This window comes from Choristoneura fumiferana, chromosome 18 (assembly GCF_025370935.1).
Source record: "Choristoneura fumiferana chromosome 18, NRCan_CFum_1, whole genome shotgun sequence".
Taxonomy (NCBI): Eukaryota; Metazoa; Arthropoda; class Insecta; order Lepidoptera; family Tortricidae; genus Choristoneura; species Choristoneura fumiferana.
The window spans coordinates 20,557,459-20,570,904 of NC_133489.1; the positions used below are offsets into that span (position 1 = coordinate 20,557,459).

Genomic DNA, 13,446 nt, shown 5'->3' on the forward strand with positions numbered 1-13,446 from the left:
TGATGGTCTCCATCGCTGTGTAGTCATCGGGGGCGGTCAGTGTAGCACCCCTCCCTCTCACTCTCTCTTTTTTTCTCTCTTTCGCTCCCTCTCCCTCTTGTTGGTCATCACGGGTCGCAAATCGACTTCGAAGGTATGTTTTGGGGACCCCTGGCGCTGTCACAAAACCTGCCTGGCAGCAGCAGTATCCCTGTCAGGTTGTCGCGGCAGACACAGCCGGTGCTGTTCGCCGTCGCTGAAGGCAGCCACCAGTAGCGCCGGTTCAGAGTCAGGCGCGGTGAGCGTGGCCCGTCGAGGTACTTCCTGGCGCGCCAGCGACCCCCCTCTTGGGCGGCTTCCGCGCGGGACCCATAGTACAGGAGGACTCCGCGCTGCAACACCGCCTGGGAGGATCAAGGATCTATGGTTTAATGGAATTACATTGTTTTATTTGCCTTAGATATAATAAAAAGCAATCTTATAAACAGTGCTATGTGTGCAGTGACGCACAAGGCTCGGATACCGGTTAAATTTCCAAACCGTTATCATGTAACTCGCTTTTTCCTCGGTTTAATTGATTGCTGACGTTGTTGGAACTTTTATAATGTAAATCAAATTAATAGCGTTCCGCAAAGCATCTCACCCAGACTGGTCTCCAGCCAAGGAAGCGGGACCTCTTCAGGAGCGGCCCCTCGAATCTGGCAGCGGTTCTCTGCAGCCGCTGAACCGGTCTCACGCTGAGGACGTCCCGCATCTCTTGGTCTTTCGCCATGTCTATTGCTAGCTGACCTGGAGAGTAATAACCACTATATCAGACTCATCAACTCACTACGGGGAGGCCTCCCCGTAGACCTCCAGTTGCTTCGGTTTGAAGCGGCATGCATCCACCGTGAACCCGCGGCTTTAACCTGGTCATCCGTCCATCTTGTTGGTGGACGTCTTACGCTGCGCTTGCCGCGCCGGTCTCCATTCGAGAGCATTTTGGCCCCCTACGGCCATCTGTACTCTGTGCTATATCGCCTTCCCATTGCCCTTTCAAATATCAATGAGCAATTTGTTTTGGGCTATGTCGGTGACCCTCGTTCTTTTACGTATCTTATTTCTGATTCGATCCCGTAGAGAAACCCTGAGCACCAACCCAGTACAGTAGGACCTTCTAGATATTAAACATGAACTATACTAATGTCAAAAAGTCGCTGCCGAAGGTGCCATAAATCATCGAACAGCGCATGCAATGTGTGTCATATCGACGTCGGTGGTCTATGCCAATGCAAATTGTAAGTGGTTAGTGTTAATGTTTTGTTATTTTAGTTCCATTGTGTTTTGTTTTTGTTTATTTTATTTTTTTTATTCGTATGTAATTAGTTTTGTATCTTGATTTTATTGCTTTTTGTTTGTTATTTTTTAGGAAATTTTGTCTCCTTCCGTGAAGTCGCCAAGCGGTCAAAGCGGAAGACCAGCGTTGGCCTACACGGCCAACACTATGCTGAGCTGGGACCGCTTCGCGATTTCGCATATTGTTGTTTTTTCTTTCTTTCTTTAATGTATTTTTTTTATTATGTTTTGTGCGAACAGCAAATAAATATTTCTATTTCTATTTCTATATTTCAATGTCACTTATCGGTTACTGTTTCCTTTTGCTTTTCCTTTCAACAAATTCAAATTCAGCTTTTAGGGGTTAGTGCTCGAAGGGTGACAAATGGAACCCTCTTACTGGTGCTTTGCTGTCTGTCCTGTCTGTCACAGAGCTGCATCTCGAGAACCATAATAAATAGAGAACTGAAATTTACACGTTACGAGTACGCAAAAAATTAAATTAAATTAAAAATTAAGGGATATCAAGAAATGACAACAACCACTTTGTCAAGAGTGTAGCGATTTAGAAGTCACCTACCACTATCGACATCTATGTATAGACTGCATGTTTCTTACATCAAAACGGCGCACAAAATTAGTTCACAGCGCGGTTTTGTGAACGTCGTCGGGTGACGAGCAAAAGTCTCTAACAGCAAAAAGAAGATTAGTGAAATATTAACCTTAGGATGCTATGCATAAGTCTGAATATCCCTCTTGACTTTAAGTGGTGATTGGTGACTTTTGCTTGACACCCGACAGTTTCACTATAGTTTGTTGACGTCCGTGACGGGTTGTGTCAAAGTAGTATTGATGATTGATGCGCCACGCGTTTTGTTCCAAACAGCCAGTCTAGTGCCGTAAGGTACATAGATGGCAATGCCTACCACTATAGTTTTTGAGCGTGGTGTCGACTCCATTTTGCAGCAGCAACACGGCGAGTCGCGCGTGCCCTCGGTACGCCGCGCAGTGGAGGCTCGTGTTGCCTTGTGCGTCTACGCAGTTTATGTTTGGAGGGTTCGGGCTGCTTAACTGTAATCAAACGTCAACAGAATGATTCTTCGGACAAACTGTTGCGGCCTACGAGGGCTTGTAGACTTATTGGAAAGAGGGTATGATGTCTGGCTTAGCAAGAGGGAGTTAAACTTTACCCCATTTGACCTCAGACAGTAGTCATTTAAGGGCACATAAACGGGCAAACAACCGGTTTTTTTTTAATTTAATTTCGCCCAAAATCCAAAAAACTCAAAGGCCTTGAAAGGCCATAGTTCCAACCAGTATGCTAATAAAGATATTCCACATACCAACTCCTGTATCTCCTGGACGTTTCCCGCCTTAGCGTTATTCAGCAATTTCCGCTCCCTCTCATGCCTTTCTGACCTCTGTGCAGCCTCCAGGAGTCTCTGGACGTCTCTGGTCTTGCACACGTCACAGGCTGTTCGGCCTTCGCCATTCATTACGTTGACATCAGCTTTGTACTTTAGAAGGAGGATTACTAGTTCCTGTAAGTATTAAGATTTACAAAGTATTTTAGGATGGAGTTGCCATAAAGAAAGGGATGGGTATCTCTTCTCGCATCTGTCGTTAAAAGCGGTTAATGGAACTCATGTAGGTATATTTATTTTGTACAGTCATACTAACTGATTCATGTACCAGGTTGGAGCCTTTTAATAATCAATTTTAATATTATTGACTTCCTTGACAAAGGTATGGGATGTCAACATGACATTAGTATGGGATGTCAACATGACATTAGTAGCACAAAGGTTCCACCCTGAACATGATTCAGTTTTTTTAACTGTACTACACTTTACACACGGCTTCACACTCAATAATCATTAGATTCTGTTACTTCATAACCCAAAGGAATTAGATTTGGATTTCATTAAAATTCTACACAAAATACCCACTCTAAATCTCTGGTCTCTTATCCCCACAGCTGCAATGTTGGGATTTTATTACAATCCCATGAAAATATTGGGGTAAAAAGTATCCTATATGTTATTCCAGATGTCCAGCTATCTACATAACAAATTTCATTCAAATCCGTAGTTGTTTAGTGTGAAGAAGTTGTTACTTACATACACACACACACACACATAAAAACAAATACTCAGAAACATTCGCGTTTATAATATTAGTAGGATTATGCCAGGTTCACATTATTCCAATTTCCAGTAAAACTGTTCCAGTAGCATGACACCGCTGTGACCTCGCAATGTATTGCTACTGGCACGATTTTACTGGAACAAAGTGAACCGGGCATTATAAGAAAGGAACACAAAGACTATACCTCATTGCCAATGAAAGATGCCTTGTGCAGTGCTGTGTCTCCGGCTTCGTTGACATCGTCTACATCTGCACCGGCATCTAACAAAGCCCCCACCACTTCCACATGGCCAAAATATGTGGCCAGTATGAGCGGGGTCCATCCTAGGTTGCTTTTTGTCTTGCCTGGAAGAATTACTTGCTTAAACTATGAAAGTATGAAATTTTATAGAAAAAGACCTAAGATCCAATAAGTTTAGATTCTAAACTTTAGAACATAAGACGGCACCATTTAGCAAAAAACTAAAGGTAAATAAGATACAGTACTCCTGAGCTGAATATAGAATCAATGTGTACACTTACCCACTGCGTACATTTACCCCACATGACTATAAATAACAAATAATTAATTATGTAATTAAGGTGACCCAGGGCTATTGTAGCTGGGGGGATATTGTATCTGAGCCGTCTGATGGCGTCCTTACGACGCCATGTTCTTCTCGGCCATTTTATGTTGTGTTCTCCAGAAGACTGTCTTCACACAACACACATGAACATGGCGAACATGGCGTCATGAGGATGCCATCAGACGGCTCAGATACAATAGCCCCGAGTCACCTTGCCTACTTATATTGTACATTCTACAATCTTTATTGTAAAACTGTCTGGTCAAAGGTGTGTGACTGATAAAATAGTTATGATAATAAGGAAACACTGTATTTTTCATATTTCACCAAGTAACTTAGTAATACGGAATTTTAAGATTAAACTTTGTTCATAATACAGAAACGGATGGACATTTTATTAGGTCATGCCCCCAAAAAAATTATACGGGTAAAATAAGTAAATTTTCTAATTTTTTTTATTTTACTACTTCAGATAGCAGTTTTATAGGATAAGCAAATGTTCTAGAGTTTTATATGCTCAGAGTAGGTCACATGGTTATTGTCAATTCATGCATGAAACAAAATAATGAGTCACCAAATCGATACCTACAAAAATAAAGTACTACCTACCACTAAAATATTAGTAGCATAGCTTAGACTACACACTACTAATATAGCTTACTACAAACAAAAATGAGAAAATACAACTTTAAGAACAAACATATACAACTTAGATACAAATTTGAGATTTTTAATCTGAACATAAGACATGTATTTCTTTTATAATATTTTATTACTTGGAACTTAGACTTCATCCACAAACTCATAAATTAAAAAAAGAATATATAATTAAGAATATATTTTACGCAGCAGCATTTGCTGGTGGATGTGATTCTATTTATTGTGGAAGTCAATGAAAAAAATATCAGTCATAATTTTGTTTATATACATAGTCAAATGAGAGAAAAAAGTGAAGGTAGTATACAGATAAGAATGTCTAGTATAAAAATTAAGATTTTAATTCCATCCAATCCAGTAAACATTATGTGTTTAGTAAGTATAAAACTATTATTAAGTATTATTTTCTACAAGATGAAATTGAGGAAAAAAGATATAAGTATTTATCACCTTTGCAGTTGATGTCCAACGATAATTTGCCTTCCTTATGCGCCTCGAGCAGTGCTTTCACAATTTTAAGTTCTCCATGTCTGGCTGAATACAACAGGGAATCCTCTACCTCCTGTTTTGGGTCACTATTTTCCGAGTTAGCCATGGCGAGTACGTGAATACGCGTTTATTTACAACATACGGCGGTTGCCATCGATCCTAGCCTGTTCAGTGACTCCTGTCGCTTTAAATTAATTATTAACGCCGCGCTGGGTTTGTGGTCTTTGCGCATTTATTTATACTTCAGTAAAACGACAACTTCGCAGTCCTCGATAGCCCATTCTCATGGACGTCCCGTTTTCTATTTATTTGACAGTTGTCCTGTGTTCACTGTTGACATTTTTGAATTTTTTATGAAAATTTCGTAAAATAATTCCCGTTCCGAGGTAATTTCAAAATTATGTGAAATTGTGAAACATGTAAAAAATATTTTAATGAAATTCAAAAATAAAGTGTTTTAAGAGAATTCTATGAGATTTCTTGGTTATAGTTGTGGTGACGCCGATCCACGCGCCCCGACCTACATCATCTCGGTCAGCTGACACGAAGACCGGCGCCGCACATATGGGAAGGGATGTAACTCAGATTTCTATATGATTGTTTGAAAGGCAAATTGCTGGTTATAACAAGTGCAAGTTCATACCTTTATATATTATTCCCGCGCAGTTATCATGCCATATGTATGGCTCAAAGTAAGCTCTTAAACTCTCAAGACATCGTACTACATCTGCTTCGCTAATATTTGGTCTTTAGATCTCTATGCTCCCGTCACCTCCTGTGGAAGTAATACAACACATGACTCTCTGACTAGAGAGCCACATGTCCATGGCAACAATGCCTTGACATAATTCGTTCCTTACACTTTAGGTGGTCAGCAACCTGACCGATACTGAAAGTTGGTGTACAGATTACTTTAAACAGTGCCTTTGTAGCTTTGTGTGCTAAACCATAACTCCAAGCACCATTCTTTTGCCGTCACCTGGCGACCCTTCAGCCTTCACCTGGCTTGGCATACAGCCTTCATGTCCCATAAGGCGAATTTACCGTATATCGCGGCACATAGAACATTACCTGCAATAACGTACGCCACGCATAAGCCGCGAACTCGAACCCAGTTCCAAGTAACTGACCAGTTCCGGCGCGTTCAGTATGGGACTTAATCAACCTAGAATTCTCGAGAAAACAGGGAAACCTTTCATTTAAACAGGGTATTCATAAGCGTGCTTGGCAATGCTAAGCACACAAAGTTTATCTTAGCGTTCGGAATAACCAATCCCGTAGTAGCTTGATAGCTCCGAAGTAAAGCGCATACAAGTACGCATGAAGTAAAAGATGAAATTTAGCAAGGAACAAACTATGCTAGATACTTAGCTCTTAGGAAGTTGCAGCTGCTTCACCAGCTGCTATTACAGACGTTATTACTTTTCAACTAATAAAATTACACTGAATATTAGTGCTTGTGAGAAAAACTTTGACATTTAAATTAAACGGTTCCTAACCACAGACAATATTCATAGACAAAGATAACCATAGATGAAGCGTTTACCTCTTTCGTGAGTCGGAGCTCACGACACTCCCGACGAGGAAGCTAGTTAGAGTGACGTCATCAAGTCGCGAGTCCACTCCCTGATCTTCTCCAGGGCTCGAACTGCAGCTCGGCGTTTCTTATCCTGTTCCACCTCCGTCGACTGCTCTCCGTCGCTTATGTCCAGGTCATTACTCAAGGCACAATCATAACTTATATCCATGTCATCTGTCATATCCAAACGTTTATCGGTCACATCCATATTCGTATCCATGTTATCTGTGATATCCAAACGTCTATTGGTCACATCCATATTCGTATCCATCTTAGGAATCGTTTCTACCCTAGTGTGTTCAGTGGGTGTTAACTGAGATCTGAATTTGTCTACTTCAATCCTGTCATTAATCACAGTAGCTGGAATACTGATTGATTCTCCGTTGTCTTCATCTTGAGCTTCGATTCTGTTTGAAGTTTCCGTGTCTTGAAGAATGTTACGTGGCTGATCGGTGACGTCTATTTCTAAAGGGTACAAATGAGCAATGGATCGTGTGAACACCTTATCACCTACTTTCACCTTCGCTACTCTGCATAGTCCATCAGGTCCCTTAACGAGAGAGATGATTTTCCCCACTTTCCATCCTTCGCGATTTTTGTCACCCTTTATTTGAACGACGTGACCCTCTTTCGGATTCACCTTTGATGTCACGCGAGGATCCTTATGAGAATTATTATACCTTTCACGTAAACTTGCCAAATACCGGTTACAAAACATCTCTTTAAATTCTTCAAGCAGTATACGAGCTCGTCTCCACGCCGTTACTAGGTCTTTCTTGGTCGTGGTACCTTCTACTAGTGCGTGCTCCTGCGACGTTTCCATAGTGATACATCTACCAAGATTTAAAAAGTCTGCCGGTTTCAGTACATGTTCTATCTCGGAGTCTACACATGTAAGTGGTCGTGTATTAAGTACAGCTTCCACTTCTTTGACAACTGTTGACAGCTGGGAGTCTCTAAGTAAGTGTTTTTGCAGTGATCGTTTCATACAATGTTTTACCATAGCCACTAAACGTTCGTAATATCCTCCATGCCATGGGGCTAGTTCAGGTATAAATCTCCATTGGATCTTGTTTTCAACACAATAGGATTTAGATAATATTTCTGCCAGTAACTTGAAGTATGAAGCATTATCCGATGTGATGAGTGATGGTATTCCTCTTGTCGCTATCAACCTCCTTAGTGCTAGAAGTCCTTCCTCAGCTGTGAGATCTTGAACCACTTCCAGATGAATAGCTCTAACGGCTAAACATGTAAATAGACATATCCATCGCTTGCTGTTACCGTTTTCAGTTTTAACGATCAGAGGTCCTAAATAATCTACTCCTGTAAAGGTAAACGGCATACTAAAGTTGACACGTTCGGGTGGAAGTGCAGGTGTAGGTGGTAAGCGATAAGGTCCGCCACCATGCTTAACACATCTTTGACATTTTCTTATAACCTTCTGCACCTGACTTTTACCCTGAGGAATCCAATATACCTCCCGGATCAAACTGAGTGTATGATTGGCTCCCACGTGATAGTTCTTCTCATGTACGTCCTTTATGATCTTCTCAGTGAATTTAGAATTTCTGGGTATAAGAACAGGATATTTTTTATCAAAGGACCAATTAGTATTTCTCATCCTTCCCTTACAGCGTAGTAAACCTTGATCATCTTTAAACAGCTGTAGATTACGACTCAAATTTGTCTCGATTCCCTTGACTTCTTTGGTGAAATGTTCGGACTGTAAAACTTTAATTTCTTCTAGGATAGGGTTTTTAATATTGGTAGTACTATGATTTTCATTCTCAGGTCCGATGGTAATTTTGTCAAATCCTTTAGTATTATTTGTGTCCTTGACTGTTTCTAATCCAGTATCCGGTGATGCTGAAACATTCAACTGATTCATGTCTAACTCTGAAGATGCAGTAACCGAATGATCTATATCCGCAGGACCCTCCGCGGCCACAAGCGAAGTGTCTATCATCCTTAGGTTAGGACCCTCTGCGGCCACAAGCGAAGTGTCTATCATCCTTAGGTTTTTGTTATTCTTAATCTCCTCTATCCGTCTTGAAACAAATGGTGACAATAGCTTATGTGAGTTGTACCAGTCAATGACAATCTGGCTGTCTGTCCACAAGAATCGCCGAGTTACGTTAATTTTGATAAATCTAAGCAGAGACTGTACAAGGCGACTTCGAATCTTCCCTTTTGAATAATTCAGGGCATATGGCTCGATTGTGCGAGTCGAATCGTCCGCAATGTGGGCACTTTAATTTCTTTTCCTTGCACTGCTTGGCAAAATGGTTTAGGCGAAAACATTTAAAGCAACGGTTGTTAAGCTTTCGTTTTCTCTCTTCTAAGGTTTTGACTTGCTTACATCGATCGTCATAGTGTTGTCCTTGGCAAAAGAAACAGCTATAGGTACTTGCTCCTTTTACTATCAAAATTTCTTCTATCATTTTCTGGTTCGTATCTCCTTTTATGAGGTCTACTGTCCTTGTTGAAGTTGGAATTCACTGAATTGTGGCATTGAAATGTTTGTTTACTCCTGTTAAATTTCTGATTATTATGTCTTGCATTCATGAATTGTCTGTTACCATTATTTGATACATTATTCACATGTAATGTCTCCGCTGTATACTGAGTACTTTCTTTCAATGATTGTTCAGAGAAGATTCTACTGGCATCTTCTCGTGCAGTAATAATGACTGCTAGCTGTTTTCTTAAGTCCTCAATCGATTCGGCCTTTACTTTCATTTTAATCTCATATATAATGTCCTCTGGAAATTTCTCCATTATCATAAATCTGAGATGATTATGACTAATATCCTCTCCCAGCGAATGAAGAACTCTAATATGTCTCTCTATTTCGTCTAATGTCTTCCGACAATCCTCAATTTTCTCTGCCCTTTTGATTTTATATAATGTGGAATAATGAGCGTCAATGATTAGATCATCTTTGCCATATCTCTCCTTTAAAGTAGATATCGCGATTCCGTAATTCTTGTTGGTAGTATCCAAACCCTCAAATAGTCTTTTTAGCCTCGCCTCTGAGTGATGCCTTTAAGTACATCAACTTGTCGACATCAGACAGGTTTCTCTGGTCAATACATGAATGAAATTGATCCCAAAATTGGTGCCATTCTAGTAGATTCCCACTGAAGGTAGGTATACTAAGCTCAGGTAGTTTGCTAAGTCTTCTATCAGAAGTCACAGTCCGGGTAGCACTAGTGTCAGATTTAATGTTGATGTTGGCAGTCATTCCTGCTAACACTTCTTCTCCTTTGAGCTGTATTGTAGTAAGATTTGATATTTCGTCAGCATCAGGTTCATTACACAGGTTGAAGTATTGTAGTAATTCAGTCTCAAATCGAGTTAACATGGATTTTAATTTAGCAGCATGAATCTTTGCTTCTTCGAGGTTTTGAATATTGCTACATATTTCAGATTGAGCAAGCATATCAATATTGCTAGCTATAGTTGATAGCCTATTGAGTAATATATTATCCATTTTGTATAAGAGGTTCCAATCTGTGAATGGATTTTCAAAAGAAATGATACCTTCGCTATCCGTAAGTAACATATGTCAGAAAAAATAATTAAATAAAATTAGCCTGACCAATCAGCATCATAAATGTTGAAGGTTAATGCCTTATAAATTTAATAGCATTGTGACATAAAATATTGCAACCAAAATTTGACAAAAATAATAATAATAATAATAATTTAACTTTGCAAATGGCATTACCAAACTCCTAGTTCAATTTCAATAGAACTAATTTAATAAAATATAGTCGTGTCTGTAGTGCACACACCCTACTTAGAACGTTGTCCACATATTTACATTAAAATTGAACATTTATAAATATATAGACAAATAAATTCGATATTTTCCACTAAATTTATTTCTCAAAATATATTAAACCAACTCATAAAAGTTGGCATATTTTAGCATAAATAAATTATAAATTTTCAAATGAATTAAACTTTTAACCTTTCCAAAATAAATTATCTTTCCATTGAGATTATTGGTTGTTCACAAATGAAGCATATAAAAATAATAATTAAGGCATCTTTAATAACACGATCACAAATTAACAGTTATCAGTAAAAAGAACATACCTTGTTAATACAACTTTAATAAGTTGAACGTAAAATGCAAACTCGGCCGTCCGCTACGGCTCACACACAGCGCAGCGTCGCGGCTTACAATTTTCCGGGCGCCGCAACAGCTACTAAGGCCCCTCTGCCTGCGGGGTCGTTTTGTAAAACGAACCGCCTAAGTTCGATTCCTATACATAAATAAGCTGTGTTACTAACAATTAATTACAATTATAGGGAATCTCTCGGTCACAGAAGAAACTACTCAATTATCAGCATAAATGGTAAGCAGCATAAACGAATAGGCGTCTTTTCGTACTCGAGACGATTTCTCATTATTTCCATCCAAGACCACAATACCTCCTTAACTAAATAAATTTGAAATTGACGAAATCATAGGTACTCCTTCACGCTAAAAGACTCAATTGAACGAGCATCATCACATATTTCGTCATTTATTGACGATTGTAACGGTTTTCCCACGATAAAACTGAAACAAAGTCATCTCGCAAATTTTTCCGACATGAAAAAACACGTGAATGTCGGCTTCCCTTCGGTTCACTTTTAAACTCCAATTTCTTCCGTACATCAGTTGAATTACACGAAATCCACACAATATGGTATCCATCGAACAATTTACGGTTGATTTAATATACTTTCCGACACAATTAGTGAATATAACTTACCAAATAAATTTTCAATTAGCACTTGAGCTCCACACACCACAAGACACAGTAAAAAAATGGCGTAAATAATGGCGTCCTTGCGTGTCAACAGGAATTTTCACGAACTGAGAAAATACTTCCGTATTTCACCTTATATGTACTTAATTAAATAAATATCATTTTTAAATAATACATGAATTAATTGCGTGTCAATTATTCACTTATCACTACATCCAGTAAAATATAGTACAGCATAATTTTAAAAAAATCCTTTCCTATTAATTATTAATGGCGCATTTCCGGTATCGGCCAATTCCGATTTCCGCCAATTCCGAAATCCGTCAATTCTGATTGGAATTTTATAAATTAGTTTACAAAGTTTATTAACCTAAAATAAGTATTTCTCACAGCACCACATCAATCAAGTTGATCTTAAAATATGTATTATTGCATAATTGTAGACGTTATAATTAAGATTTCTTTCGATGAAGCTACGAGTTTAAATATTTTGAATTTTGGCAATTTCCCTTTGCAAATGCAATTCGATCATGTCAAATGTAAAGGGTCTGATGTCCATACAATTTAAAATATTATCTTTGTTTAGAAATTATGAATAAACTTTAGTTCCTTTAAATTTCGATAGATGGCGTTACGGGTATTGAACTTGCTCTGTTACACAGCAATAATTAAATATTTTTCTCTTTATTCTATCAATTCCTCGGTCCTTATCGCAGCCTTTCTCCACCAAATTTTGTGGTGACGCCGATCCACGCGCCCCGACCTACATCATCTCGGTCAGCTGACACGAAGACCGGCGCCGCACATATGGGAAGGGATGTAACTCAGATTTCTATATGATTGTTTGAAAGGCAAATTGCTGGTTATAACAAGTGCAAGTTCATACCTTTATATATTATTCCCGCGCAGTTATCATGCCATATGTATGGCTCAAAGTAAGCTCTTAAACTCTCAAGACATCGTACTACATCTGCTTCGCTAATATTTGGTCTTTAGATCTCTATGCTCCCGTCACCTCCTGTGGAAGTAATACAACACATGACTCTCTGACTAGAGAGCCACATGTCCATGGCAACAATGCCTTGACATAATTCGTTCCTTACACTTTAGGTGGTCAGCAACCTGACCGATACTGAAAGTTGGTGTACAGATTACTTTAAACAGTGCCTTTGTAGCTTTGTGTGCTAAACCATAACTCCAAGCACCATTCTTTTGCCGTCACCTGGCGACCCTTCAGCCTTCACCTGGCTTGGCATACAGCCTTCATGTCCCATAAGGCGAATTTACCGTATATCGCGGCACATAGAACATTACCTGCAATAACGTACGCCACGCATAAGCCGCGAACTCGAACCCAGTTCCAAGTAACTGACCAGTTCCGGCGCGTTCAGTATGGGACTTAATCAACCTAGAATTCTCGAGAAAACAGGGAAACCTTTCATTTAAACAGGGTATTCATAAGCGTGCTTGGCAATGCTAAGCACACAAAGTTTATCTTAGCGTTCGGAATAACCAATCCCGTAGTAGCTTGATAGCTCCGAAGTAAAGCGCATACAAGTACGCATGAAGTAAAAGATGAAATTTAGCAAGGAACAAACTATGCTAGATACTTAGCTCTTAGGAAGTTGCAGCTGCTTCACCAGCTGCTATTACAGACGTTATTACTTTTCAACTAATAAAATTACACTGAATATTAGTGCTTGTGAGAAAAACTTTGACATTTAAATTAAACGGTTCCTAACCACAGACAATATTCATAGACAAAGATAACCATAGATGAAGCGTTTACCTCTTTCGTGAGTCGGAGCTCACGACAATAGTTTCATGAAATTAAATTTATCATCAAAATATTACGATTGTGGCGGTATGATTTACCAATCTTTGCCGGTATAAATATAGGTGGAGAAAAAAAATACTTGTGCGTAGCCAGCCTATTAAAAAACCG

General features: G+C 39.2%; 2 protein-coding genes across 3 annotated transcripts in view; both read right to left on the reverse strand.

Moving 5' to 3' along the window:
• Positions 1–5,456, reverse strand: part of LOC141437829 (oxysterol-binding protein-related protein 1-like) — a 37,306-nt gene extending 31,850 nt beyond the window's left edge. Inside the window, exons 1-5 of the mRNA XM_074101353.1 lie at positions 5,115–5,456; positions 3,626–3,786; positions 2,637–2,834; positions 2,220–2,364; positions 623–768 (exon numbers count right to left, since the gene is read on the reverse strand). Of these exons, the coding sequence (XP_073957454.1) occupies positions 623–768; positions 2,220–2,364; positions 2,637–2,834; positions 3,626–3,786; positions 5,115–5,259 (795 nt within the window). The 5' untranslated portion in view covers positions 5,260–5,456. The remainder of the gene's footprint in view (positions 1–622; positions 769–2,219; positions 2,365–2,636; positions 2,835–3,625; positions 3,787–5,114) is intronic.
• Positions 5,457–5,846: 390 nt separating this feature from the next.
• LOC141437828 (uncharacterized) lies at positions 5,847–11,996 on the reverse strand. 2 transcript variants are annotated; one of them, XM_074101352.1, is made up of 4 exons: positions 11,505–11,996; positions 10,840–11,009; positions 6,700–10,248; positions 5,847–5,928 (listed from the first exon to the last, which is right to left on the reverse strand). In XM_074101352.1, the coding sequence occupies exon 3, from the start codon at positions 8,744–8,746 to the stop codon at positions 6,746–6,748; it is 2,001 nt and encodes a 666-aa protein (XP_073957453.1). In that variant the 5' UTR covers positions 8,747–10,248; positions 10,840–11,009; positions 11,505–11,996; the 3' UTR covers positions 5,847–5,928; positions 6,700–6,745. The 2 variants fall into 2 exon arrangements, with proteins under 2 accessions (XP_073957453.1, XP_073957452.1); XM_074101351.1 differs by having other exon boundaries at positions 10,840–11,996.
• Positions 11,997–13,446: the final 1,450 nt, after the last annotated feature.

Excerpts from the sequence above, each read along its gene's own strand:
- LOC141437828 (XM_074101352.1), bottom strand. The coding sequence starts at position 8,746 with ATGATAGACACTTCGCTTGTGGCCGCAGAGGGTCCTAACCTAAGGATG.